Source organism: Anser brachyrhynchus (assembly GCF_964034855.1).
Source record: "Anser brachyrhynchus genome assembly, chromosome: 1".
NCBI classification, from domain to species: Eukaryota; Metazoa; Chordata; class Aves; order Anseriformes; family Anatidae; genus Anser; species Anser brachyrhynchus.
The window spans coordinates 41,921,556-41,948,154 of NC_137694.1; the positions used below are offsets into that span (position 1 = coordinate 41,921,556).

Consider the following 26,599-nt stretch of genomic DNA (forward strand, 5'->3'; position numbering starts at 1 on the left):
GTTACCGGCTGCTGAAGGAGCTGCAGCTGAGTTTTATGGGCTTGTTTATAAGTAAAATGGATTCTTACATTATTAGGCGTGCTTACTTCACATCACGATAAGGTTTGCGTTTATTTCTCATTAATTTGTGATCTGCACTTTAACTGAAGCTTAAAACATTTCCAGTAAGACATTAAGTCATCCCATGACCTTTATTTCAACAGTTTTAGGGGATTTGGTTTTCTTCTCATCATCACTGTAGAAATTTTCTTCTATAGAATTATTGGGAACAATTATGTGAAATACACCTCTGTCATGACTGCTCGTAGAAACAAATGCAGCACATTTAGCTCTGGTGCAGTTTATTCTGTCTCAATGGTTACCACATGACTGATGACCACATGAGTATCTGTGCAAAAGAAAAAGAGGAAAATTTTACACAAATGCTAGATATTTTTTAAAACTGTGTAGAGTTCTGCAAGCGTTTGTTGCAATTGTTTTAGCTGATTTGAGAAGTAAGGGGTTTAAAAGCTAAAGACTTAGCTGTGGGAATGTTAAATTCCTGAATTTGGGTGAAAGTGTAATCTGTTTATGCACTAATAAGACAAAAATGTGCATATTTTACCTCTCTCTGGGAGGGTCTGCATGTGCAAAGAGCACATCTGAATAGGAGTAAATAAGAGCTGTTGCTAATGAAAAAGACCCTCATTATTGTGATATGGTTAAGTGAATTTAATTTTGAGATGCCGTTGAACAACTAGGTAGGCATGATTTTAGTAGCAGTAACTGAAAATGTGTAGTTTGGCTCTTAGGATGTTACGCCATGAATGTTTAATGTGGCTATCAGTTTCTCTAAAGCTATTTGTTTTACATTTAGGTTGTTTGGTGCCAAGGCAAGTGGTAAAGCTGCCTCTGCACCCAGTACTGAAGGTGTGAAACCCACATCGGCAATGCCCAGCCCTAGTACCACCTTGGCACGGCAAGGCAGCCTGGAATCGCCGTCCTCGGGCACAGGCAGCATGGGCAGTGCAGGTGGGCAAAGTGGTAGCAGCAGCCCCCTCTTCAGTAAACCTTCGGACTTAAATGCAGATGTTGTAAGCTTAAGTCACTCCTTGGCTTCCAGTCCCGCCTCAGTGCACTCTTTCACATCAGGTGGTCTTGTGTGGGCTGCAAACCTGAGCAGCTCTTCAGCGGGCAGTAAGGACACACCAAGTTACCAGTCCATGACTAGCCTTCACACCAGTTCCGAGTCTATTGACCTTCCTCTTAGCCATCATGGCTCTCTCTCTGGACTGACAACAAGCACTCAGGAGGTTCAGAGCCTGCTCATGAGGACTGGAAGCGTCAGATCTACTCTTTCGGAAAGGTGAGCTTGCCTATAGATACAGTGACCACGAAACAAGTGAGAGGCAAAAGGACAGGAGCCAAAAAAATAAAGCCTCCATCTGTTTTCCTAAAGGGACACTGTTTAATTAGCAGCATAGTCCTGTGTGTTAAAAAAAAAAAAAAAAAAAAAAAAAAAAAAAAAAAAAGGAAGGAAGAAAGTAAATGCAGGCATTGGATATGCAAGCAATTGCCTTTTTACAAGCACTTTTTCTGTCTTGGATTTTTTTTTTTTTTTTTTGGTTCCCTTGTTCTGGGAAAGAACCAGAAAAAAAGGGGAAAATTGTCTAATTAAAGGCACATCTACACAGCTACACAGTGAGCCCTGCATGATAGCTCTACCTGCCATCCCAGTATTCAGTAGTTCCCAAGCTGTCTCACTGCCCTCTGGCTAACCTGATCAAGATGTGGGACCTCACCAGTTTTCTTCCCCCTAGATCAATGCATAAGCAAAGCTGGAGGTCCCCTGGCTTCAGCTGACCACACAGTCTTGCCTTAAAATATTCAGCCCTGACATTTTTTTTTCTTATATAGAGATCATTACACAAACATGAAAATGCAGTTGCACTTGCAGAGATACAGTTTACAAGATGATATAAACACAGTCCTGGAAAGTGTCTGGAATAGACAGACAAAAGCAAGAAAGGGGTTTCCCCTGTTCCCTCTGTTAAAGACATTTTTGACATTAAGATATTTTACCATTTAAGTTATATAATAAAATGTTGCAACCACCCTGAGAGAAGGCACAACAATATACCAAGATATATATATTTTTTAATTGTATTTTCTGTGGAACATTTGTTTGAATTTTGTAGAGGAGAAGAAAATAAACTTTGTTAGGCAGTAAGTAGTTTTTACTTCCTGTGAAAATTTTCAAGATTTAAAAATGAAACTCCTACCTTACATGGCGATTGAAAATTCAATATTAAATATTTCATTAGCCTTGGATCCAGAAAAGAAAATTATGCTGAGTCAGAAATATTTTAAATATTTTAGGGTTAAAATTAGTTGTTTGGATAAAGCACAATTATTTAAAGGGAAAAAAAAAAGAATTGTTTTTGTCACACATGAAAAATAGACAATGTTAAGAACTTTTTCCCCTTTATATTAAACCAGAGATTATTCAGTACTAAGCCTTTCCATGGAAAGATTTCACTTTCAGTGAAGCAGCATTAAACAAACAAAACAAAACAAAACATCTCTTGGTCAAATCTAGATGGAAACACTCCTCACATTTCATTCTCTTACGTTGCATTCATGAGTATTACTATATCAGCTGAAATCACACCTCTAACTAACATAATTACAGTACTATAAAATGTGTGTACCAATATAGTCTATGATAACAACAGTAGTTAAAAGTACACTGATACATGAGTGATTTGTAATTTGCACTGTACCTTTAATTTTTTAAATAGTAATTTGCATTGTGTGCCATCAACTGAATGTGACAATAATTCTTAGGAAGTTAATTTTTAATATTTAGTTTAGAAAAAACACCACTACCTTTTACTATTGCATATATGGATGGTGAGGTCAATAAGATGATGTGGAAAAGTGCTGAATTTATGCCAAAGATCATATTTATGCAGAGGATGTTAAACATCACATTTAAAATATTAACAGTTTGGCATCGGCTCCTGAGCAACCCCTGCTACTAATACTTTATGTATTTGTTCAGTGACTTAATTTCAGTGGTTCCAAATACTTTGCCTTTGGCAATATTTTAAGTTTTGGATTTGTCCATATGGGGATATAATGATTGAGTCCAGAGAGAGCCATTTATCATGTTGATCTGGCCTCAAAACTAATATATGTACCTAGAGAAAATAGTGTCATTTCTGGAATTATAGCCCCAGTAGGGTTTCTGCAGTTTTATTTTTCTCAAAGGTCTGTTGTAAGTGCTATGTCATTTCTAAACTTTTTTAAAGTAAAACCTCCACATAGGAAAGTATTTTCTCACAACAAAAGCATTGTTTTGCAATGTTAGAAGCAGATATAGTTGGCAAAAGATTATGTCCTTTTTCCTTTGTAAACTGTTGTGGGGGGACTCAGATTATATTTTAGATACCTGTGGTAATTCTTGTATTCTGGCAAGGCATAAGAAATTATCTTCAGAGAGGCTTAGCCTTTTTTTTCAGTCACTCTACAGCATACACAAGATTGAATGAGTGCTCTGTATAGTGAGATATACTAATATAATACAGAGACAAGATCAGAAAGACCAAAGCACAAAATGAGACAGAACTAGCAAGCTACATATATTCTATGCAGAGAAAAGTCTAGGAAAAGAGAAGAGAGAGCTAATAATAAATAATACAAATAAATGATGTGTTGCTTTTTTTGTCTTTGTTGAAGCATGGATTGTGTTTTGATAGCTACACATCACTAACAGCAAGCATGCTAAAAGGGAATGAAAAGGTTAAAGTTTACTTATAAATTTCTTACATATTCAGTTCACTGGTCCTGATGAATTTTTCACTTCCTTGCGTCAGGCAGAGTCTGAATTAGCCCCGTAGTCACAGGGGCTGAAAATGTTTTGAAGGAAAGTGAGGAGGTGGGTTGGGACAGAGGACAAGGTGGTTATGGGCAAGGCCTGCTTGACCTCATGTTCTTGGAAAGATACAGAGGATGTTAAAACAGATTAAGTAACAGATGACATGTGGTTTGTCATTAACATCATTTTAAATAATACTAAGTTGATTTAGTTGCAGGAAAGAGACTTTGTGAGTTGAGGAAAGGAATGGTCAGAAATCCTGAACTTAGTAAAGCTTTATGCTATTTCATATAACATTCTCATAGGTGCTTAAACAGGTTGGAAAAGAATTGTCAGAGAAGTGAGAGACAGTTTATTAGATTGAAGCAATGTAATAGGGCAGGATATATTTTCACATATACTAAATGGAAAATGATGAGGCAGTGTCTAAGGGGTTGTAGGTTAAAGACTTTGGGACATCAAGTTTTAAGAAATATTTGTTGCAATTGGAAAGAATACTGAAAAAAGGCCAAAATCTCAAGGCATATCTGTGTCTCCTGCTGCCTCCAAAACACCTGTCACTTGCCACAGAGACAGTAAGTCTACAAGGTCTCTGCCACATGTGCCCAGGCACACCTGGCACGTCTCAGTCCCTCCAGAGATGATCAGACAATGCCACTCTTTGGGCTACCCACCAAGTAATGCTATGGCATAAACACAGGCCTCCTGTCAAATGCTGTATCCATGTAGCATCAAAGTCTGTTCCAGCAAAATTTTATGTCATTGCATGAAGACCTGTTGCTTTGTAATAAGCAAAAAATAGTTTCAGTAAATATAGGCAAAATATAGTGTTTTGTTTTTTTTTTCCCAGCAAAATTTGCGTGTCCTTCAGGACTTTTGCACTAGCACTTGCACTAGCAGTATTTATTTAGACAAGTCTACTTCCGTTGTTATAGCAGTGTAACTCCCTGTGTGGGAGGACACTTATATTTCAGTTTACATCAATTTAGAAGGATTAAAGTAAGCCAGAGTTCCTCATACTGTAAAATAAAGCTCTCTACTGTGGTTAACTGGTGAAATATCACTGGTTTAATTGATAAAATTTTCCATGTGGGCACATCACCGTTAATTCTTTTGATCCTTAATTGCTGTTGAGCATTACAGATTTGTATCTTTTTTTTCTGCTTGGTCTGAGTGACACAGCAAGGGGTGCATAAAAATGCAGAAAGATAGGACTTAGCTGTGGTCTCATCAGCAATAATGCCTGCATTTTTAGATAAGCAGAGTGGCAGTAGTTTCTAATTGTATGACTGGTTTGCTTCATTAGAATGCAGTTTAGTTTTGAGGACCATGAATATGCATTGAAACCCACTTAAGCTCTTCAAGAATTTCAGTTGTTTTAAATTATTGGCAGAGTAGATGGTTGTGGTTTTAAGGTGTGAAACAGTGCATCATGTATCAGATTTTGTGGTGTGCTCAACCACTTATAGAAACTCACCTATAAGTCCCATATCACCTTGGCTCTGGGTATTCCTTAGCTTGCACTTATTCGTTTTATTCCATAGCATCTCTGCCCAAGGACATTGCATCATGGTCATTCTCTGCCTTTCCTAAGTTGACATCCACAGCAGGGGCAGGGAACCAAGAACTGTAAGACTTCCTGTATTTACACCAAGAGAACTTGCAGATGGTTTCAGCAGTGTGAAATAAACAAGGGAATGGAGATAGAGTGGGCTCAATTTTTGAAGTATTTGCAGAAGGAGCTGTTTTACTTATAATCATCCTTATTTATTTTGAAATTTAGAGATGCATAAAGGTACATAAAAGAACATCAAGGCCCTATTCTTCTCTGTAAGTAACTAAAACATACATGAATCATGCACTGAAATTTACGTTCTCCTTCTACCAACCCTTCTTTGCTCCTGCTTGTTATCTACTGGTGAAGGCAGTCTAATGAAAGCAGGGCACCCAGCATCCCTGGTACAATAGAAACTGACCTTTAGTAACAGTGTGAGAACTTTCTTGAGTAGGAAGTATGGTCTTAAGTTACCGTTGCTCTCAGAGGTGTGATTATGATATGTAATACAGAAACTTTATAAAGCCATTTTGTAATTTAATCCATACGGTGACATGACATTATGATCTTACAGGAAAAAAAACATTGCCACACATACTTGATAACAAGTTCAAATTCAACCTGATCTGCTGAGTCTTTGAGGGAATGCCCAAATTACATTCAGTTATAAGGAAGGTTAGGGGGAGCCCTTTTAGGCAGCTCTTTGATGGTGATAGGGTTTGAATTAGGAAAACTCCAGCTGTAGATCTCTGGTAATCAGCTGCCCTGCCACTGTTTGTGCATGAATATGGAACAATGTTGCTTTGTTGCCACTTTTCATTTTCCAGACCATGACCTCACTCTGTGAGCCCCGCAGCAACAGAAAGCCAAGGGTCTGTATATTTAGCACTCATTTCTTCAAGCTGAGCTGTCATTTGGCTTCTGGCAAGGCCATGCTGTCTCCTAGCAGGTGCCACAACCTTCATCTCTTTTGAAAATCTACTGGCGCATCATAGGAAACTGTGAAAAATAAAGATTCATACTGTGACCATATGATTCTTGCACAGATTGTGGGGAGAAGCCGCAGGAAGGATAGGAATGGTAGGGAAGGACTTCCTTCTGACTTGGACAGTCTCCAAATTACTATTGACCCAGCTTAGAGCTTGTCTAGTTGAAAAATGAACATGCGACAGTCCGTGTCCTCTTGTCCCCTTCAATGAGTCAGGAACTTATTGTGAAAGATAAATTAAAAGCATTAAATGATCTTCTGTTATGCACACATATCTAGACCTTTAAAATTTGTAATTCTGAACAGTCCTGTTTACTGTATGTCCTTAGGGATTTTTTTTGTTTTAACAGCATGCAGCTTGACAGAAATACACTACCCAAAAAGGGATTAAGGTATATACATTTTTTGAGCATGACTGCTGCTTCTCTGTTTTACTGTAACTTTTTCTACACTTTCACTTTCTTTCTCCTTTTATTAATTCTATTTAGAACAGAGCTCTTCATACTTAGATTCAAACCAAAAAAACATAGATTTTGACAGTGGACTTTTTCTTTCCAAGTCTGCTTAGTGAATATATATTCACTATATATATATTGAGATATATCTTGGAGATATGTCTTGGAAAACAAATACTGTTAAGAACACTTTTCTTACGGGATGAATCTTAAGAGGCATTTGATCCTGGAGATCTAAAAGAAAGAACAAGGTACCTTTGCAATTCAATGTGACTAATTATTGAAAATATTGAGAAAAGCAAAGTTTAAGAGGTAGATCTGAACTTGAGCTCTGAAGGCAAACACTCATGCAATTTGAATTGAAGACCTACTAAAGTGTAAATCCAGAAAATATTATTTTAGTATCCAAGATTTGTAAGGACAAAATGATCCCTACTCCAGTTACTCATCTTGGTCCCTACCTAGCAATGTTGAGTCCCGTTCTGCTATTAGTTCCCCAGTAATTAGAGCCATCTTCAACACAGAAAACAGAAGTCATCTGCCCACTTCTGTTCTTTGTGTTTAAAAGAGGGAATCATTAGGTAATTTATCTTGTCTCATCAGGCATGGGAGCTTATGTCCTTAATCCAGGAAGTAGACTTGGCAAGCAAAGGTATATGTGCATGCACACAGACACTCTGTAGCCTTCCAGTCACTGTAATTACATGGCTAAAATCTTGAGTTATTAAAAAAAAAAACAAACAGTATTTTTTGAAAATTTAAGATAGTGCTCTTCTGCATTATCCTTTCCTTATAAATAATTTAATTGAATTTCCCATTATCCCCAAACAATCACTTTGGACTAATGGAAACGGTGGTTGATATGAAGGAGGCGTAAAGGGGACCCAACAAGGGTACAATGGAATGACTGAGGTTTGTGGCTGTAAGATTGTAATGGTGGCTGAAAGCTGAAAGTGAAATGGAGTGGGGAAACAGCTTATAGGCATACAAGCCTGATCAGTAATCCCAGAAGGACTGTCAGTTTGATTTACTGTACAGAGACCCCAGCCCAAGACCTATATCGTGAATTCTCCTTTTACCATCTTTCTGATCTGATAACCACTGGATAACTCTTCTACACCACATTTAGAAGCAAAGATCATTGCTGTCTTTTTGAAAGGAGAAATGAAGTAAATATTTAATCAGGACAAGATGTTTTAATGCCTTAGAATATTGCATAAAACCCCAAGCACAACATGAGAACTAGAATGTTCATTCAATCTGCTTTCTAAGCAGAAATACTTGTGCTTTATGAGCCTGAGGCCAGAATATCAAAAGCCCCTTCTGCTCTGCTGTTTGGGGAACACTGATATCTCATGACAGTGTTGAAGAAGGTGCTCATTTCTTCGCAGGAGATTATGCTGATTGACATGGGCTATTGCAGACATTTCTGAAAACAGTCTCTTGGTTAGTACCCGCACCACCTGCACATTTTACTGTTTAACCACTGCCAGAATTGCCCTTCTTCCAGCCCTGCCAAAAAAGTCTGGGGCAATGAGTTATCAGTTCTCCTTCTTAGCCTGTGTGGCAGTTGCACGTGTTTTATTAGATTTTCATAGGAAGCAATCGATGAATGATTTGATTTCCAGAATTCTTCCTTCCCAATAGCTTGTTTCTGCAAATTTTTCCTGTCCCTTTCCCTCCCCCAAATTTGGGGCAGGACACAGTGCTAAGTAGCATTCAGAGCAGCAGGCCATGCATATTAACATAAGTGCTTGTCATTACCAATGCAAACTGCTTTTTCAGAGTTGTTGTTGTTTCACTCCCTTCATTTAACCAATTGCCCACCTGATGTGGCAGGTATCATTTCATAAGCAGCTACTCACTTTTCTTGGCTTCTAGTCTGTGCATTGCCCATCCTAGCCATGCGGCTCCTAAACTTTTGCATCACCCTATACACTTCTCCTAGCTTTGCAGTTCTTTCCTGCCAGCTCAGTTGTCTGTTTTCTATGGTTTATCTCTTTTATCTATGGTTTATATCTCTTCAAAGGAAGGGAATACTGTTTTGGGGAGGGGGATGAAACTGAAGAGATTTCAAGTCTTGTATATTTTTCTGTTATAACAAGACAGTAAACATTACCTTGGTAAAATCCCTGGTGATAAACTCTTCACTAATTAGACTCAATACATTCCAAGGGTTTTGTTTTCTCTAACCAGTGAAGTATATTTATGTCACACCCATTTCTTTCCAAACCTCGTCGTTGTTTTGAGCATGTCAGCTGTGGTTTTTCAGATACACTCCATCATCCCGGCAGACGAGTCAGGAGGAAGGAAAGGAGTGGCTACGCTCCCATTCAACTGGAGGCCTGCAGGACACTGGCAGTCAGTCCCCACTTGTTTCTCCTTCAGCTATGTCTTCATCTGCAACTGGAAAATATCACTTTTCCAACCTGGGTAAATGCGATTTCCCTTCACCATTTCTCCCACTTCAGAATAGTACCATAAATTTCAACTGTTCATATATCCTAGTTTGTTAAACTAGATCATTCATTTAAACATCTCTACTACCATATTTTGGTACTCCAGTAATGGAGAGAAAGTCACAGAAGTTTTCATGGCGTAGGTGAGGGTACCTCCTATTTTGTATACAAAAAAAAAAAAACAAAAAAACAAAAAAACACGCAGATTCTCTGTGATTTGCCCAAGGAGAAGAAAATCTGAGGCATAGTTGGAAATTAGCCTTTAGCTCAAAGCTACTCCTCTATTAGCCAATCTGAGGATTCACAGAGACAGTAGGATTCTTTCCAGTGATTTTAGTGGATTTCAACCCAGATGCTAAGCATTGTTTTTTTTTTTCCTATGTACAGGTTCGTTTTGAGGCAGGCTTTTCTAATTCATTTCAGTGGCTGGACCTAGCTATAGCTGCATTGGGTCCAGTTTAAGCCCTATCCTTTAAGAAAATATAATATTCTAGGATGTGAGTCATACTTTGGGTTTATTTGATTGCAGGTTAAGATTTAGATTTGGTTCTTCTGGATCTTGCTTCAAGTTAACACAACCCAAATATAGTTTTATTAATAATTTTATTATTTTCTTTAATGCTTAATAGAAAACCATTTATTTGCACAGCGCTGGACACAAACCTAGGTTCACAAAGAGCTATTGTGTTTTAGGTCCTTGCTGTGGAAGTTGCTGGAACCTTTGAAGCATTCAAACTTCTGTCACAGCTTATGGCATTTGTAGGTTACAGTCACTTGAAAGCAATTTGATCACCCATACAAACACTGGTCTTTATTACATATGGGAAAAAGAAGTTGAACAAAGCCACTTTTAAAAATGAAATTGGATGCTGTCTAAGCAAGCCACTGCTTTGGATTTTTTCCATATACTTGCAGTAGACACAGCTGTCTTTAAGCAGTGATTCTCTTTTTTTTTTTTTTAATTATTGTTTATTTTGTCATCATCCTTTCCTTCTCACCATTATCATAGCTCCATGGAATAATTGTCTCTCACAGCACAATTTCAGGCACGTCTTGAATGATCTAAAATAAAAGTCCAAATACTTGGGTTGAATTTGCATAGATGATTAGCTGCTTCTTCTAGTTGCTGTAGTCCAGGTGAACTATAACCAGGCTTTCCTTCCTATGACAAACAGACTTTGTGAAAGCTTAAAGTAAATTCATCAATACTGTTCTGGATTTGAACTATGAGTGACCAGACTATTCCTATTTATTATGATGAGATTCAGCTGGCCCGTGAAGAATTTTAACTTAATATGGCTATTGGTGCTGCAGAAAATCAAGACAGATATGTCCTCCTTATGCCAATAAAGCTTTGGTCTTTACAGTAGTTGGTAACATATTCATATAATAAAAATTAAAATGCAAATGCTCATTTATTAAAATGGCTGCTTATAAAAAGTACTAACAACTTCTTATTCCTTTTTAACTTTTAACTTTCTAATCTCCCCCATTGATTTTTCTGTCTTGGGCTGTCAAAACGAACAAGTGTTTATTCAGACACCAGCATTACTGTTACCACATGTTTTACAGGATTAGTATCATATAACTCCAGCTCCTTGGAGATCATCTCTTTCACCTTTTTGTGGTGGCTTTGGATATAGGAATAAAAGCCTTTCATTTTCTCAGCCATGTAAAGTCCACTTAACCATGCTCGTCCTACATTACAACTTGGTGCTGAACCAAAGTTCATTTAATGGAAATGTACTTCATTAATAAAGCCTTGTATTCCAGTGAGCCCAACCAACCTGTCTCAGTTTAACCTTCCTGGACCGAGTATGATGCGTTCAAACAGCATCCCTGCACAAGACACTTCTTTTGATCTGTATGATGACTCCCAACTGTGTGGCAGTGCTACATCCCTAGAAGAGAGACCACGAGCCATTAGTCATTCAGGTTCATTCAGGGACAGCATGGAGGAAGGTAAGACTGAATTATTATTTGAATCAGTGAATAGGCCCCAAAACCTCCAAAGTGTAGTAAAATGTTCAAATACTTCTACTGCAACATGAAAGTTTAGATAATTTTGTGAAACTTCTTTGAATTCTCTTGAGCTAGACTCACAGTGTACTTCCTTACCCTACAGCATGGTAGATAGTTATTTCCCACAGTAATATGCAATGCAGAGTACATCATACTATACCTGATGTGTCCCAGAAATCTGGGGGGGAAAGGAAGCTATTCTTGGAAAATTATTTTGTTCCATTTGCATCAAAATTTGAAGTGTCTTAGCATACCTTGACTACTGTGATTCCATGCTTTCTTAGTCCTACTTCTGCTTTTTTTTTTTTAAAGTCTTTTTTTTTTTTTTTTAAGCCAGTGTCACTTACCATCCATTTTCTTTTGTGGCCATTTAATTTCCTTACTTCACTGCAGCCTTCTACAGCAAACACAATGAATTTCTGCATCTAAACTCTGCCATTTAATCTAACCTAACTGCTGTCTTTATGCAGATTATTAGTCTTTCTGGTTTCTCTAATACTATGTACAACACCTGGAATTTGAATATTATTTTTTGGATTTGTTTTGTGTTTTGTTATTGTAGTTATTTTGTTGTTTGTTGGTTTATTTTCTTGTTTAACCCCAGAGCATTTATCAAGTCTTAACTAAATACAAGGTAACATTTTCTTCTGACTAATATTTCTGTTAAGTCTGATCATTTGCAGGATTCTGTTAAGTACTAATTTCTCACATCCTTTAATTTAAAAAAAATAAAATGTAAAATGTAATGGAGATTCATTCGAGAACATCGTCTCTTCCATCTTGCTTACTGCTAAGTGATGACAATATAAATGGTCTTTAAAACAAGCAAATTAAAAATAAAAATAAAAATAAAAATAAAAATAAAAATAAAAATAAAAATAAAAATAAAAATAAAAATAAAAATAAAAATAAAAATAAAAATAAAAATAAAAATAAAAATAAAAATAAATCTTCTTCTACCTCCAAAGCTCATAGCTATGGGATAAAGAGGAAAAAAGGAGTTGTAGGTGAAATAACGGACAAATAACACTTTTACTTTTCAATTTTTTCTTCTTCATTTTAGATGATATGTCAGGCAGACATCTGGGTATGTAATATTAGCAGTAGGGTGCAGGACAGATCAAGCTGTGAGTTGTCAGCACAGAGAGGATGGCTGGCTGCACAAAAGCATATCACCTAATTCAAGGACAGAGGTGACTACAGACCCTTTGCTGAGGAACAGGTGAATTGTCAAAGGAAACAGTGGAAGAGTAATAGAGAAAACAAGGGAAATATTTTATGCATATAAAAAGAGGTGTTAAATCTAGAATTTCAGTTATGGGTCATCAGTGACTTTGATGAAAGATTTTTCATTGGTCATGTCTCATATCCAGCTGGAGTGGATAACCGCGATAGACCACAGTCAGTGGAAGTCAGTGCAGCAATAGTAAGCAGTTTTCAGGACTTCATGGTCACTAGAGATTAACATGAAATTATGTGGTTGGAAGGCCAAATGTATTTTATTTAAGATATTAGTTCTTAGGAAAGTTTTAGTGAAACAAGTCTGGTAATGGGTAGAACCACTGAGTACAAAAGCAGAACGGGAGCTTAGCTGAAAGTTTAAAAACAGAGACTGAAAACCTGGGCTAGACTGCAAGCAACAGGATTCCAGGGATGACCACAACTTTGTAAATAATTACCCAGTTACAAAATTAAAGTCTTTTAACTAATCCAAGTATTCTTGTATTGCCAGTTTGATATACAGACACCTTGACAGACAGAGAGCTATTTAAACAAAATAGTATATTTGTCAAACAATGGCAGAGTACAAATATTAAACAAGTTTCTTTTGAAACAAAAATGAGAAGAAGTAATGAAATAAATCATATTTAAAGTTCTCTGTTACTGTGTCTGTCCATAGAGTGTTGTAAGAAACAGAAGGGGCAATTTGGTCTTAGTTTAGTCTTCACTCCACATTTTCAGAGAGGCCAGGAACAACTTTTTAAGGTGAAGTCCTTCAATATTCACTCAGTGCTCTTGAGGCGGACTCTACAGATGAGTAATGGAAGTATGTCACCACATTTTGCAGTATCCCTTCACACAAACTACGATTGCCAGCATGCACTGGTCTGTGTTGTGCTGAAGAGGGAAACCAGCTGAGCAAATCCTTGGAGCTCATCCCAGGGAATGTGAACGATTTTGCTAAGCATATTCTTTTACTAAAAGCAGTTTGCTGAGCTTTGGACAGGTACATAAACAACTCAATTTTTGTTTTCTGTAAAGACTGTATTTATCAGATGATTTGTTGTCAAAACAACAAAAAAGATGTTTGGTTTGCTGGTAATAATGCTGAATCTCACTGGCTCACTCTCCTACCTAGCATGCGTGAATGTGCTTTTTCTGTATAAACAATCTTTTCAAGTGCAAGAAAAAATGTCAATAGCTTTTCCATACCGATAGCTCATAATAACTGCTCTTTGTGGAAAATTGTTTCTCATTTTAAAAAGATGCTTAGTTATTGAGCTACATGGGAGAAGTTTTATGCTTTCATCAATATTTCATGTTATTTTCCTTTTTTTTTTTTTAAAGTACATGGGTCCTCATTATCACTTGTCTCCAGCACATCCTCTCTCTACTCCACGGTGAGTATTGACGTTTTAGAAAGAAGTTCTGCCTGGCTCTGTTCTTGTTCATTTTTTTCATAAAACTTTTAATAGTTTAAGGTTTATAAGGATTAAAGTTGCACTGCAATAAAGCAGGAACATTTATTTTCAACTTTGGTATTATTGTTATTCTATTTTAAAATGTTATTTCCATCTTTTTAAGTGATTGATTTAAAATTGCTTAAAATTGCCTAGTGTATATTTTGAAAGATAGAAAGAAGGTAATAATCTAGGACTTTCACTTCAAGGGGTCCTTATGCTATTGTAGTTAATAATGTTGAGTGCTTTTGCTCATTTTCAGCTATTTTTCTAATTGCACAATTTACATCGTGTTTTTGTCTTGTCGCTGTTTGAGGTGCATTTCTTTAAAAACACAAGATTGCTTCAGGATAAGGGAGATAAAATTTTCAGTTAAAAGTTTATTGATCTTTGTTGAAAATGACAGCATAATTTCTAAAGAGAAGAATGTCTTTAAAATTATTAACCTTAGTTAATTAGGTAATTTGACTAAGTAGTTGTCAACTGTATTCTCCTGTCTCAAGCAGAAGTTATTTTTTCCTTTTTTTTTATTGTTTCTTTTTTTTTTTTTAAATATCTTCTGTGCAATTTTTTGCTTCCGTTGTTCTGCTAACAAGAAATAATCCAGATGGGATGAGTTAAACACATTTGGCCATTCTCTTGCTAATGCACTACGGCTGCTTTACAATCTGTTTGCTAACCACAATTACATGCTGTAGTTACCCTTTTGTCATGAGAGAGCAACCTTCTTACTTATTTTGTACCATGCATTCATAAACAGTTTTCTCCTCTCCATATTTTCAGGTGTTGAATAGTGTCAGTTGCCATCTCTGCCCAGGCCAAAATCAGTTCTTGCCTGGGAATACCCAACCCATGCAAGCTGATGCCACTGTACCACTTATACACCTGATAGCTCTATCTCTATGCTAAACTTGTGCTAGCCTGGAAATAGGGTACTCTAACATCTACCACAATGGTCCCTCTCCTACTTCTGTTTAATCATAAATATGTCTATACAAGGGCATGTCTAAAACATCAGTACACTTGCATTAGTTTTGCCTAGGCCTTAGCAGCAAGTTGCAAACAACTCCAGTCCAGACGAGGCCTGAATTATTTTAAGGGTAGAATGTACATACAGAGTGGCTGCACATGAGGTATGACTAGCACACAAAGCAAAGCTTCTCACTTATGTTTTGGTAGTGGAAAAATATGTACTACTATTTCCCTATCTATGAGACACTATGCACAGTTCCCATGGGGGAATTCCAAAATTATAATTCAAGTTTTGTTGTTAAATTTAAGAAGAGTGTTATCAAATACTGGTGGTGGTAAAAACGAAGATCAGGGCTGGAGCACCTCTCCTGTAAGACAGGTTGGGGGGGGGGGGGGGGGGGCGGGGCGTTGGAGGCTGATTCATCCTGAAGAGGAGGCTCCAGGGAGACCTTATAGTGGCCTTCCAGTACCTAGAGGGGTCCTACAAGGAAAGCTGGGGAGGGACTCTTCGGCAGGGAGTGCCAGGGAGTTAGGGGTGCCTATGGAAATGTAGCTACAGATGCAAAAGGTTCGCAGTGAATGACATTGGTTAGCTCAGCCACACCTGATGGGCCTTTTGGAGACCAGACTTTATGCTTTGTGGAAGAGCCCTGCAAACCTGAGATATGACCCTGACCTTATACCAAAATCTAACTCCAGCTCTAGCCAGAGTCCAGCAATCCTTGTCATCCTTTGCTTAAGTGTGTCCATGCTTGTGTAAGCCCCATCACACTCAAAATCCTGTTACAGGGAAAGGGCAGGGAAAGCTGAGATTTTTTTGTTAGCATAAATTAAGTTTGGGCAGAAGGAGAAGGAGGAGAAGGAGAAGGAGTTATGCAGATTTATTTTTTTAACAAAAAAAAAAAGGAAGGATAAAAAAAATTAGGAATATAGCTATATATGGGAAACGCCTCAATAAGAACAATACAGTTAAAATTGTTATGCATGCAGTGTCTAGGATCTATCCCTTTGCTCTGATGTCCTGCTCACGCTTCCACTGCTCCTCTGGATCAATGGCTTCAGTCTGGGAAGAGTGCGGATGGCAAGGTGTCAGCATCCCAAGTTCTTTGCTGGGAGGAGTACGGTTGCTTGTGGTTTCTTCCACAATGTGTGATAGGACAAGGGGGAATGACTGTAAACTAAGAGGGTAGGTTTAGATTAGACATAAGGAAGAAATTCTTTACTTAGAGGGTGGCGAGGCTCTGGAACATGTTGCCCAGAGTTGTGGATGCCCCATCCCTGGAGGTGTTCGAGGCCAGGCTGGATGGGGCTTTGAGCAACCTGGTCTAGTAGAAGGTGTCCCTGCCCATGGCAGGGGGGGTAGAATTAGATGATCCTCATGATAGTAGAGAATTGTACTTTTCCTGTAAAATAAACTTTATACTGTTTATCCAACTTCATGCTGTAGGCCAGCGGAATAGCTTCTGAAACTTCTGGCTGTAAATTCACAGTGTAGCTAAGCCTCCCACCTAAAATTATGGATTATGCAGACAGGATAATAAAAGTTATAGAAAAATCTTTAAAGGGCAAGGAAAGAATTAATATGATAAAATGACTAAGGTTGATTCTCTAGGGATGATTTTTGATCAGAATTTCTCCTGCTTGATCCCTCTGATCCTGTGAAAAAATGTTTAAACTTTTCAGCAATTATTCAGGAGACGAGGCACAAGTGGAGCAGAAAGATGAAAAGTAGTCAATCAGTATCAAATCATCAGAAAGTATAAGAGAAATACTTCATTTTTCAGTGATGCTGTGCAGTGTCCCGTTGCCTCCAGTAAGGGGTAGCTTCACAGCGTTACGGCACATGTAGCCATACACGTGTCCACTTTCAGCTATTACTAGATTCAAGGAGGAATACAAGAGCTGGGTGTTTTACTTTCCTTACACAGGCCAATATCACTCAGCAGGAACTCCAAAGTAGCTGCCTTTCCACAAATGTCTCAATCAAAAACATTTGTCAGATTTCTCAACCATTGCCTTAAGCCTTGATGCTAGTGTTTTTCTGCAGTCTAATCACTGGAGGGTTTCAGACAAAGTACAAAATAAAGATCAAGATCTTTACATATTATTATCAGAGGATGGCTGAAAAGCTTAAAATTACTCTCAGAAGATTGATTCTTTGAGAATTAGGATATGAGATTCAGAAAAGACACTTCATGATTTGCTGCTATTGCAATGAATAAGTCCGATGAGACAGATCTTCGGCATTCACTAGTATTTTCTGAGTGTACTGGCTTTCTTTTTGGGTTTGCATTTGGGTTTTCCAAACGTACTTGAATAGACTAGGAATCTAGCTAGTAGAGATATACACATACAGAGACATACATTTAATTTCACAGAAAAGTATGCTATGTAAGTGGACATAGTAGACTCCAGGATTGAAATACTGATCCTATTTTTGCAGCCATCTAGCTCTCCAAGAAGTTGAAAAAGCTGTGTGGTAGTGTAAATTATGATAGGTTGTCTCCAATTTTAATCTCCTCCTGCTCAGTAGGTGAGACACTGCAATTTGCATATCTTTAGTTAATTGCTCTATTTCTTGCACTGGCTTTTCAGCATTAGCTACGCTTAGAATCGCCAGAATTCATTAGCTGTGCTAAACCAAGCTCAAAGGAGATGTGTAAGGACATGTCATCTGTATGCTAATATTGTAAGACTTCAAAAAGAGAAAAATATATTGCAAGGATTGGATGCTTAGATGTGATAGAGAAGTAAAGGGAGGAAAAGAACATGATTTCCTTTTAGAGCAAACTTCTGAAGTTGTGAGCCAATGACTAAGTGCTGGATTACAATGGTGTCAGCATGAACTCTTAACTGAAAACTTCTCATTTGTATTTGGTTTTCAGATTTTATTTTTTAAGTTGAAAATACACCCAGAAACCTCTTCTTTCTCTTTTATTTACTTCTTCCACTGTCCACAAATGATGTCTTGTGGCAGCTCTCTCTTTGACCTCTGGGGAGAGAGACAACACTTCCCTGTATGCTGAGGAAGCCATCTGCTAAAAACATGCAGCATTTCCTTCACCAGTGGGGCCACAGTGGTCTGAGGATGAAGGACGAGGTCTCCATGTGGCAGTTTCAGTAAGAGAAGACCAAGTCTTTTTTATTTTATTTTATTTTATTTTATTTTACTTTTTGCTTTTCTTGGCACAGTAGAATTCATAAGGATGCATAGTCTTTCTTGATCCTGTGATGACTTTTCATATAGTACATGTTTGAAGTAACAGTAATGAGAATAGATTTTCAAAATTTTCTGTAGGCAGATCCCATTTCTGTGAACATAAATTAGAAAGCTAATGTCAGTATGTGTGTCACTTCAGTGCTGGCAAATAATCACCATTCTAAATTGTTCCCATGTAGTGATTGTAGATGTTAGAGTAGCTTCAGCTAAGTGTTGCACGGGGAAATATCACAGCATCTCAGTCTTTTATTAACAGAAACATTTATCGAAAGAGGCATTTTCTGAAAGTCTTCTTCCCCTGCATCAGGTTAAGAAAGAAAATATTTCTGTAATCAGTTATTAAAATTCTAACAACACGGACATTGTGCTTAACACAGGCTCAAAAACAAACCCCGAAATAGTTATTTTCATTTGTAATAACACAGATACTGCCTAACATGGGAATTTTCTGAGGAACTCATCATTTTTATTTTTTTATTTTTTTTTATTCTTTCTAGCATTATTTACATCTAATTCTTTTACATATGTTTTTCTTACATTGATTACTAATCTTCCAGACAATGTCAGACTGTTTCTCTGAACTTGAGCCACCTCAGATCATGGGGTGCATTGATCTTCAGTACACTTACTGATTCTTATTGTACGTTACCAAATGGTTTCCTCTCATGCCACATCTTTCCTTTCCACTAGAATTCCACTAAAGCAAGATTTTTTTCTGTCTGCCAAATGCCTCCTAAGTTAGACTACTCCTCTGCTAACAAATTAAATGACTTTTATCTTAGCAGACTTTCAAAGGTATGCTTTGTAATGATTTTGTTTCTTCACTTGTTGAAAAAGTCTGCTGAGTAAATAAGAAGCTTAGCATCATTATACGACACGTTACATAACAAAGAGGAAAATATCTACAGTTATAAAATATTATTAACAAATTTAAGCTAAAACTTTAACTAGCCCTGAGAGATCTTAATATTTTGGTCAGTACTCTGGAATACGTTACTTGAAAGTTCAAGTAGCCCTCTCCCCCCACCTTCCTCTGTATATGTTTTACTGGTATGCTGCCAACTTCTCTTAGCAGGGATTAGTCAGTTAGGATTATTGTTCGGTATACAGTTAAGCAAATATAGTTGCAGGAGCCGTAATAACCATTATGGTATAAAAGTTCACTTGTACAGACTAAGGTACATGAGTGACAGCATAGCAAATATTCTTTCCTATCTTAGAAATGTAGTTTTGTAGTTCTGTTACTGTTCCTGCTTTATCCACTGTTTCGTCCTGTCAGTATGCTGGCAAACTCTTCGGGTTTTCAGCTGGAGCCTCTCCAAGTAAGTTGAAAGGAATTCCATTTATTGTTTTTACTGCATACCTTCCTTAAATGTAACAGATCTGTGAAGCTATTCATTTCACTTCATAGTTGCTGGCATTCATTTTCTATTACCTCAATTATGTTGCACATTATTTCTAAGTCATATCTTCTTTGTTTTCTTGCAGGCAGAAGAAAAGGCACATTCAGAGGTAAGAATTTTCTTCATTTTTATAGTTGTGTATTTGTGTGATGTTACTTAGAAGTTTACTGTGTATCTGATACGGCTAAAATTCTGAGGTACTGGTGAAAGGACATCCCATGTAGCAGCTGCACTAGATGTTTTCTTAGTGTTGTGCTGAAGGATACTTTCTGGCTGAGGTTCTGGAAAGGTGAAAAGAATCAATGAGGATTGGGCTGCTGAGTGGAAGAAGTTGTAATATGTCCGATCTCAGACTTAAATCAACTCTGTACTGGATCTAAGGGACTAAGCAGTTCAAGGTAATGTGCTGCCTTTCAGGAGAAAAATACTTAGAAGGTTCACTTTGAACTTCTATCACTTACATTTTGCTTTATATTAAATTTCTGAAACTGACCGCTTCGATGTATTTCAGAGAAACACAGATTGATTTCAGATATAAATCAAATCTGACATGGAAAACAGCTCACAGCGTATAAGAATGGGTGACAAGAGTGGGTCAGCAGCTGGATACAATTACAGCCTTACTCAAAATGAAGTACTGGTTGTATTAAAAGGGCACCAAGGATTAGAAGCAATAAAATGCAGCACCAAGTGGTGCACTTCTACTTTACAGAGCTGTATTCTTTCAAACTTCTGCACTGTTCTGCTCTTATTTTTACTATTCTGATCACACAAAAAGTCAACCAAAAGTTACCTTAAGAAGGTTGAGCAAACATATTCTTCCTTACTTACAGCAGTATATTTCAATATATTTTTTCCTGAACTTTTCTAAGCTGCTTTCTCTGAAAGTTAAAACAAATGAGCTAAAAAGGTGTGTCAGAGTTCAGTAGTGTAAATAACAATTCCTTGATTCATTTCCCTTCATAAAGAAACAACACATGAAACATTTCTTTTTTATATTCTCCTACATGGGGAGGTTTTTTGGTATCTAGATGTGCCCTGTGAATGCTCTTGCAGGAGATGCTGAAGAGCACTTCTGAGAACTGACTTTGTATACTTGGAGGGCTGTGATGAAAGTGTAGCCTAAGGAGGCAGCTCAAATAATTGCTATTGAAAACCAAAAGAAATCTTGGAAAAAGAAAAGGGGCAGACCAGGATAGAGAACAGCTCAAATATGTCTCATTTACTTTGAGACAGTGCAAATGACATAGGCGTATTTGTATCACAGATGTACAAGAACTTGTTCAGTTTTAAAGTGTATGCAGTATTCCCTGTTGATTTTCACAGGAATCATGAAGTTAAAATACTGAAATAGTCCTTATTAGTGGAGGTATTAGTATGAGAATGCCATGTGCTCCCTTTGTTAGGCTGGCTTTAGACATTTTACTTCACTAGTCGGCAGTACTTCCTTTTATGTCTGAGTATGAAAGGGGTACAAAGTGAAACTCTATACTGTACTTAAGTTCAGTGCAATGCCTGGAGTCCCAGTAAGATCTCAAGAAGGGTTAAATTCACTTAAAATGATGTGCTAGTTTCACGCTTCATATCTACCCTGGCTGAAATGCAAACAAATGTTTTTCTTAAGGATTCTCTTTTTCATAAAAGGATACAGGAACTTTGGATTTAGTTTATTTTTATGTCATCATACACATCTAAATCTATTTATATCTTTTTTTAAGTTGGCCAGAGAGTTTTTGGAAAAACAAAACAAAACAAAAACAAAACAAAAACCAGACACATAAGTTTTAAAGAAGGTACATGTTTGAATCAAATGTAATTTGGAAACTATTGTGTTAGAGAAATATTACTGTACCCCATATAGCTTTAGAGATCCGTGAAGTAAAAATCTGTCTGAGGTTGCCATTGAAGCCATCTTCATGCCAGGCAGTGGAGGAGTAGCTTTTGCTACTGCAAAAGTAGCTTCAGTAGCTTCTGCATCTAATGCAGACATTTAACATATGTCATTGCATCACGTCTACAGTCAGACAAGGTGAACTTCTTGCAAATTCCTTCATATTTCACAATTTCAGGCCTCAGCCAATACTGCTGTTACTGGTTGCACTAAGAATATGTTTGGAACCCACAGGATTTGGTAAAAAAAATAAAAAAGTGACATTTGCATGTGTAAGCAACTGTACATGTAAAGTACTGATGTATGTGCCACATACATGATGTGTATGATGTAATATGCCACATGTGCTCCTTTAACTGGGATACTAGCTGGTATACTGGTTAAGAAAACAGCTGGAGCAGAATTAGATCATTCCTTTTATTAATTTGTATTTTTTTAAGTTTTGTGATTAAAATATGTGAAACTAAGGTGTTGTTTCACATGTTTAATGATCACATATTAGCAATACAAAAAATACAATGACAGGAAATTCCTGAAATACTGACAGCAGCATTTTTTTCTCTAGCAAATTCAGAAACTACGGAGAGAGCTGGTTGCATCACAAGAAAAAGTTGCTACACTTACATCTCAACTTTCAGCAAATGTAAGTATTTTTGCTTTTGATGAAAAATATTATCAGATGGGTTAATTACTCTTATTCAATTCTTATACCAAGATGTGAGCTGGCAGACTTGTATTTATTTATCTTGGTGTTTTTGAAATTAATTATTTAGTTCAATATATACACAATGGAAATAGAAAATGATGTTCTGAAAAGATCAATGATTGTATTTTTTTTTTCTGTTGTTATTACCTGTCCCCTAAGGAGGAATTTTAAGTGTGATAATTGGTGTCTGGCAATTTTCACTTTATTCCTTACAAGTAAAAAAGTGGCAGACTCATGCTTAGTGACGGAAGCACCAAACCTTTTTATTTGGGTCATTTAAAATCCTTTTGAAAGGTATAGAGATGCACTCACTGTGGATCAGAGAGAAATTTAACGCTGTGATGTAACACTAATGGTGAAGTACTCTGTTCCATTACATGTCATCCAAACTATCAAGACTCTAAAGCTTATTACAGATCTTGAGTCACAGTAAAAATTCTGTCAGTTTTGTGGGTATTAAACTGCTACAGCCAGTATGCTACTGCATTTTTTAAGTTGAAAAGCAACTTTTTCCTGGCGTATGAAATGTTACAAGCATCAAAAATCTAGCTGTATCAGTTTCCGTAAAGGTGATGCAGTTTTGTACAAGTTTTCTGTACTGTATTCAACAAAAACAAACAAAAAAAAAAGTAAAGAATTCAGGAAATTCTAACAAATGCTTTATTCAATTTTATTGAAAAAGAGGCTAAATACTAAAAGAAAATCTCAGTGTGAATTTTCTTTTCTTCAGTGTCTTAAAGATTAATTGATTTGATTTCCACTACGATGAAATTTCTGCTCTCAGATATGAACATGCAAGGTTTCATTTTGATATTGATGAATGTAGAAAATTATATATAACTTATTAAGACACACTCTGGATAGCAGCAAATTTGTCTGTGCCTGTAGAGTAGGAACGGAGAACTAGAGAAGAAGGCATTGGACAATGAATATAGTCATGTTATTGCAGGAAACTACACGTTATAATAGTATTCGGGAGTTTTTCAAGCTCTAGCAACAAAACAGACTGGAAGAACCTCAGTGATGATTTAGAAATGTAATTACCAATCTAAAATAAAATAGAGCAATGATTCTTACCTGCTTTGTAAAGCATGTTACAACTTATGGATTAGACCTTGTTAAAATATTAAAGAAGTGCCATTAGTATTTTTTGGTTTATGCTGCTACATGAATCTGGGACATGTAGCTTTCATAAACTCCACTTGGACAATTACACCAAGATAAACTGCAGTTTGTGTCACATCTAGTGTGTCCACAGACTTGAACGTTGGTTAACCTTTGAACTGTAAATTACTAGACTTCCTTAAATTCTCAGTTTAATATTTTATCTTTACTTTTCAAAAGTTGTCAATGATTTGTATAAACATAAACTTTGTCAAAACAAAGCAAGAAGCATAAGAATGGGTGCATGGGTGCATGGCTACACAAATGCATTGATCCTACCTGTAACAGCAAGGAATAATTTTGTCACTTTGTCACTTTGGATGTGACAATAATTCTGTAGTTCTGTCCCATTCAGTTTCAGTCCTTCCTCAGAATCAAGTTTTTTTTAAAAAAAAAAACAAAACAAAACAAGGAGACACAACCAACAAAAGGGCATGAATTGAAAATTTTGATAGAATTCATTATAGTTACGTTTCACAAAGATTAACCCTGAAAAATACAGATAGATGTAAAAAGAAAAACAATACACAATTGTATATAGAATTCACATGCTACAATAACTGTGCTGATATATAACTCATGAAAACTGGGCTATTTCACCAAGAGCTCCCTGGTGTTCCTTCCAATTGTCATACACTAGTAATATGAGTTATTGAACATATCAGAAAATAATGCCAGATAGGGAATGTGATCTACAATCCTGCTTGGTTGCTATGGCTTCAGATGAAGTTACCAGCCAGTAACTGATCAACTGTTGTACAGCGATTTTTAAATGTGATTCAGGATATAACTACAGTTATAATTCCCAAGGAAAGCAGAGATGCAGTTGCAAGAAAGCATCATTATGCATTTCAAGAAAGCAGGTCCCTGATGTCTTGGGCAACCTGTAGAGCGTCTTTCTTCATAATGTAGGTGTACTGAGTATTTAGCTCTATAAATACTGCCATTATTTTCAAGCAATTATTTCAGTCTGTGTAGCACTGTGTTCATGCCATGGGAAAATAATTTCTAGTTGTGTGAAAGCTGCTTGTTCCCTTTGGACTGCCACACATGAAAGTGAAGAAGAGCTATCTTAGCCCTTTCTGCTGTGGTCAGGTGGCTGCAAAGGACATTTGTATGTCTGGAGCACCATGGATTTCCAGTCTTTTCTGAGTTCTGAGGATAAATCAGTGAAGCAGACAATACTGGAATCCTGCAGTGTTCATAAATTTAAAAAAAAAAAAAAAAGAAAGATTTGGAGCTGGGTTATTCATTTGGGAATTTATAGCCAGCATGTATATCCTGGGTGTGGGGTTCTTTCTCTTGTGTATTTTAGAAGTAAAACATCAATCACATCGATCATCTTTGCCAGGCAAGGCAATTCTTCACTTGCCCATCCTGAGATCAACAAACTAAAGCCAATGCTGAACAATCAGAAGAGCCTAGCCAACGTCTTGTGTAGTCACTAGCAAACCTCTTGCTCTCCACAGGGTATTTTTCTTTCCACCAAGAACACAGGGCTGCAGCAGCTCTGCCTTGCGTTGGGGATCATGGGGAAGATGGCTGTGGGGGTCCTGTGCTCAGGTGCCTCTACTAGGGCTGGTCTGGGAGCCCCTCTGCTGGTGGTAACTCAGGGCTCTTGGTACCATGCCTCATTCCACTGTGTGGGCTGAAAGCAGATTGCGCTTCTCTCCTTCCTATAGTTCTGAACAGAAAGCACCAGCAGATTCTTTGTTGCCATTGTGTTGAAGTTGAAAGATGATGTTTAGATGTCAGATGTTTAGGATCTGTCCTTCTCCACCAATGCTATAGCTTTTAATACAGCAACAAGTGCAACAGGGTAAGAGGATGTTCCCCTGTGCAGCTGAGCCACTAAGGCCATTGTTCAGTTCATTTTGCCCACTTGTGTCCAGTCTCGCTGGTAGCAGTTAGAAGTGATTGCATATGTCTCTGGCCAGTATTCCTTTGTGTGGAGTAAACACTGTGGTTTCTAATAACAATACCATTTCAGAGAAACTTAGTCAAGCTAGAAACATAGATACATTTTGGATTTTGTTGCTGTTGTTTTTCCAAACTAATTCTGCTGCACATGTAAGAAATAAGATGGGCTCAATCTGTTGTATTGGGTGGGGATGTGGTCCAATGTACTGCCTCTGGACTTCCCAACATGTAAGAGGATTAAACCCCTAGCTTTTCTACCGATCTAAATGAAAAGGTAACATTTTCAACAGGACACTTAGAAAAACTGTATGCATATGCATCTGTTTTTACCTATCCAGAAGTACCACATTTGTAAACCTGAATGTACTTGTGTGCATATATGTACATGCATGCATGCCATATGTTGCATAAAAATTAACTTAGTCCTGTTCTTTTGAATATGTCATCCACCTTCTAATCCATTTCAATGGAGACAGTCCTTAAATTCTGAACCTATAAGCAACTCTAAAGCTGATCCTTTTAGCACATGGGGTTTTTAAACAGTAGCGGAGAAATCTCTCCTTCTTCCGAATCCTCAACATGTGAAATGCACTCAAAATTAAACTTCTCAGGAGCATGAACCTTCAAGGCTTCAATTTGTCCATGCATGAACAAGGGATTTAAGAACCTTCACAATGAAAACATTCTTTAAAGAAAAGTAGATATTGCTAGTTATCGTATGTAAATATTTTGGGGATGTACTCATGAGATACATCCTTTACAAAAGCAAAAATTTAAAAGCTTTACACAATAAGCCTAGTTCTGAGTTCTTTCCCTGCTACTTCTGGTACAGAAGATGTAAAGCATTATAAAGAACATTTTCATGTAAGTCCAAAGGATTGAAGGAGACTCTTTAAACATTTGTTAGTACTAATTCTGTCAGTCCTTTGAGCACTTTATGTAAGTAAATCCTATGAAGTGTCAATAAAACATCATGAATAAAATCCAGCTTGAAAACAGAGTGTATATACAACCTTTTAATTGTGATATGCCCTATGAAATTCAGTCTAATTACAAAATTGATATTTCAAAGCAAGTGATTATATACTTTTCATAAAAATTATGAAAGTAACTAACAAATATCTGATATAATATGACAAACATGAAAAACCCAGGTGGGCTTTTAATTTTCATGAGCTCATTCTGTCTTAGCAATTTTGTCTATAAAATAGATCTGGTTTACTAGCGTATCATTTATCTCCTAATCTAACAGGCATACTTCACGAACTCCTGGCTTTTGAAAGAGGAATAGTCCTAATTTTTTT

The 26,599-nt window shown here is 37.0% G+C and overlaps 1 protein-coding gene across 43 annotated transcripts in view; it reads left to right on the plus strand.

Annotated features, from left to right (window-relative positions):
• The window catches only part of NAV3 (neuron navigator 3), a 555,833-nt gene that overhangs the window by 495,305 nt on the left and 33,929 nt on the right, over positions 1 to 26,599 (plus strand). For 37 of the 43 annotated variants that reach the window (XM_080604524.1, XM_080604504.1, XM_080604505.1 and 34 more), the window contains 7 exons: positions 857 to 1,345; positions 6,753 to 6,794; positions 9,130 to 9,290; positions 11,090 to 11,278; positions 13,907 to 13,959; positions 19,700 to 19,723; positions 22,071 to 22,148. In XM_080604524.1, coding sequence (XP_080460650.1) covers positions 857 to 1,345; positions 6,753 to 6,794; positions 9,130 to 9,290; positions 11,090 to 11,278; positions 13,907 to 13,959; positions 19,700 to 19,723; positions 22,071 to 22,148 — 1,036 coding nt within the window. The remainder of the gene's footprint in view (positions 1 to 856; positions 1,346 to 6,752; positions 6,795 to 9,129; positions 9,291 to 11,089; positions 11,279 to 13,906; positions 13,960 to 19,699; positions 19,724 to 22,070; positions 22,149 to 26,599) is intronic. The other 6 variants (XM_080604512.1, XM_080604513.1, XM_080604534.1 and 3 more) reach the window with 4 other exon arrangements.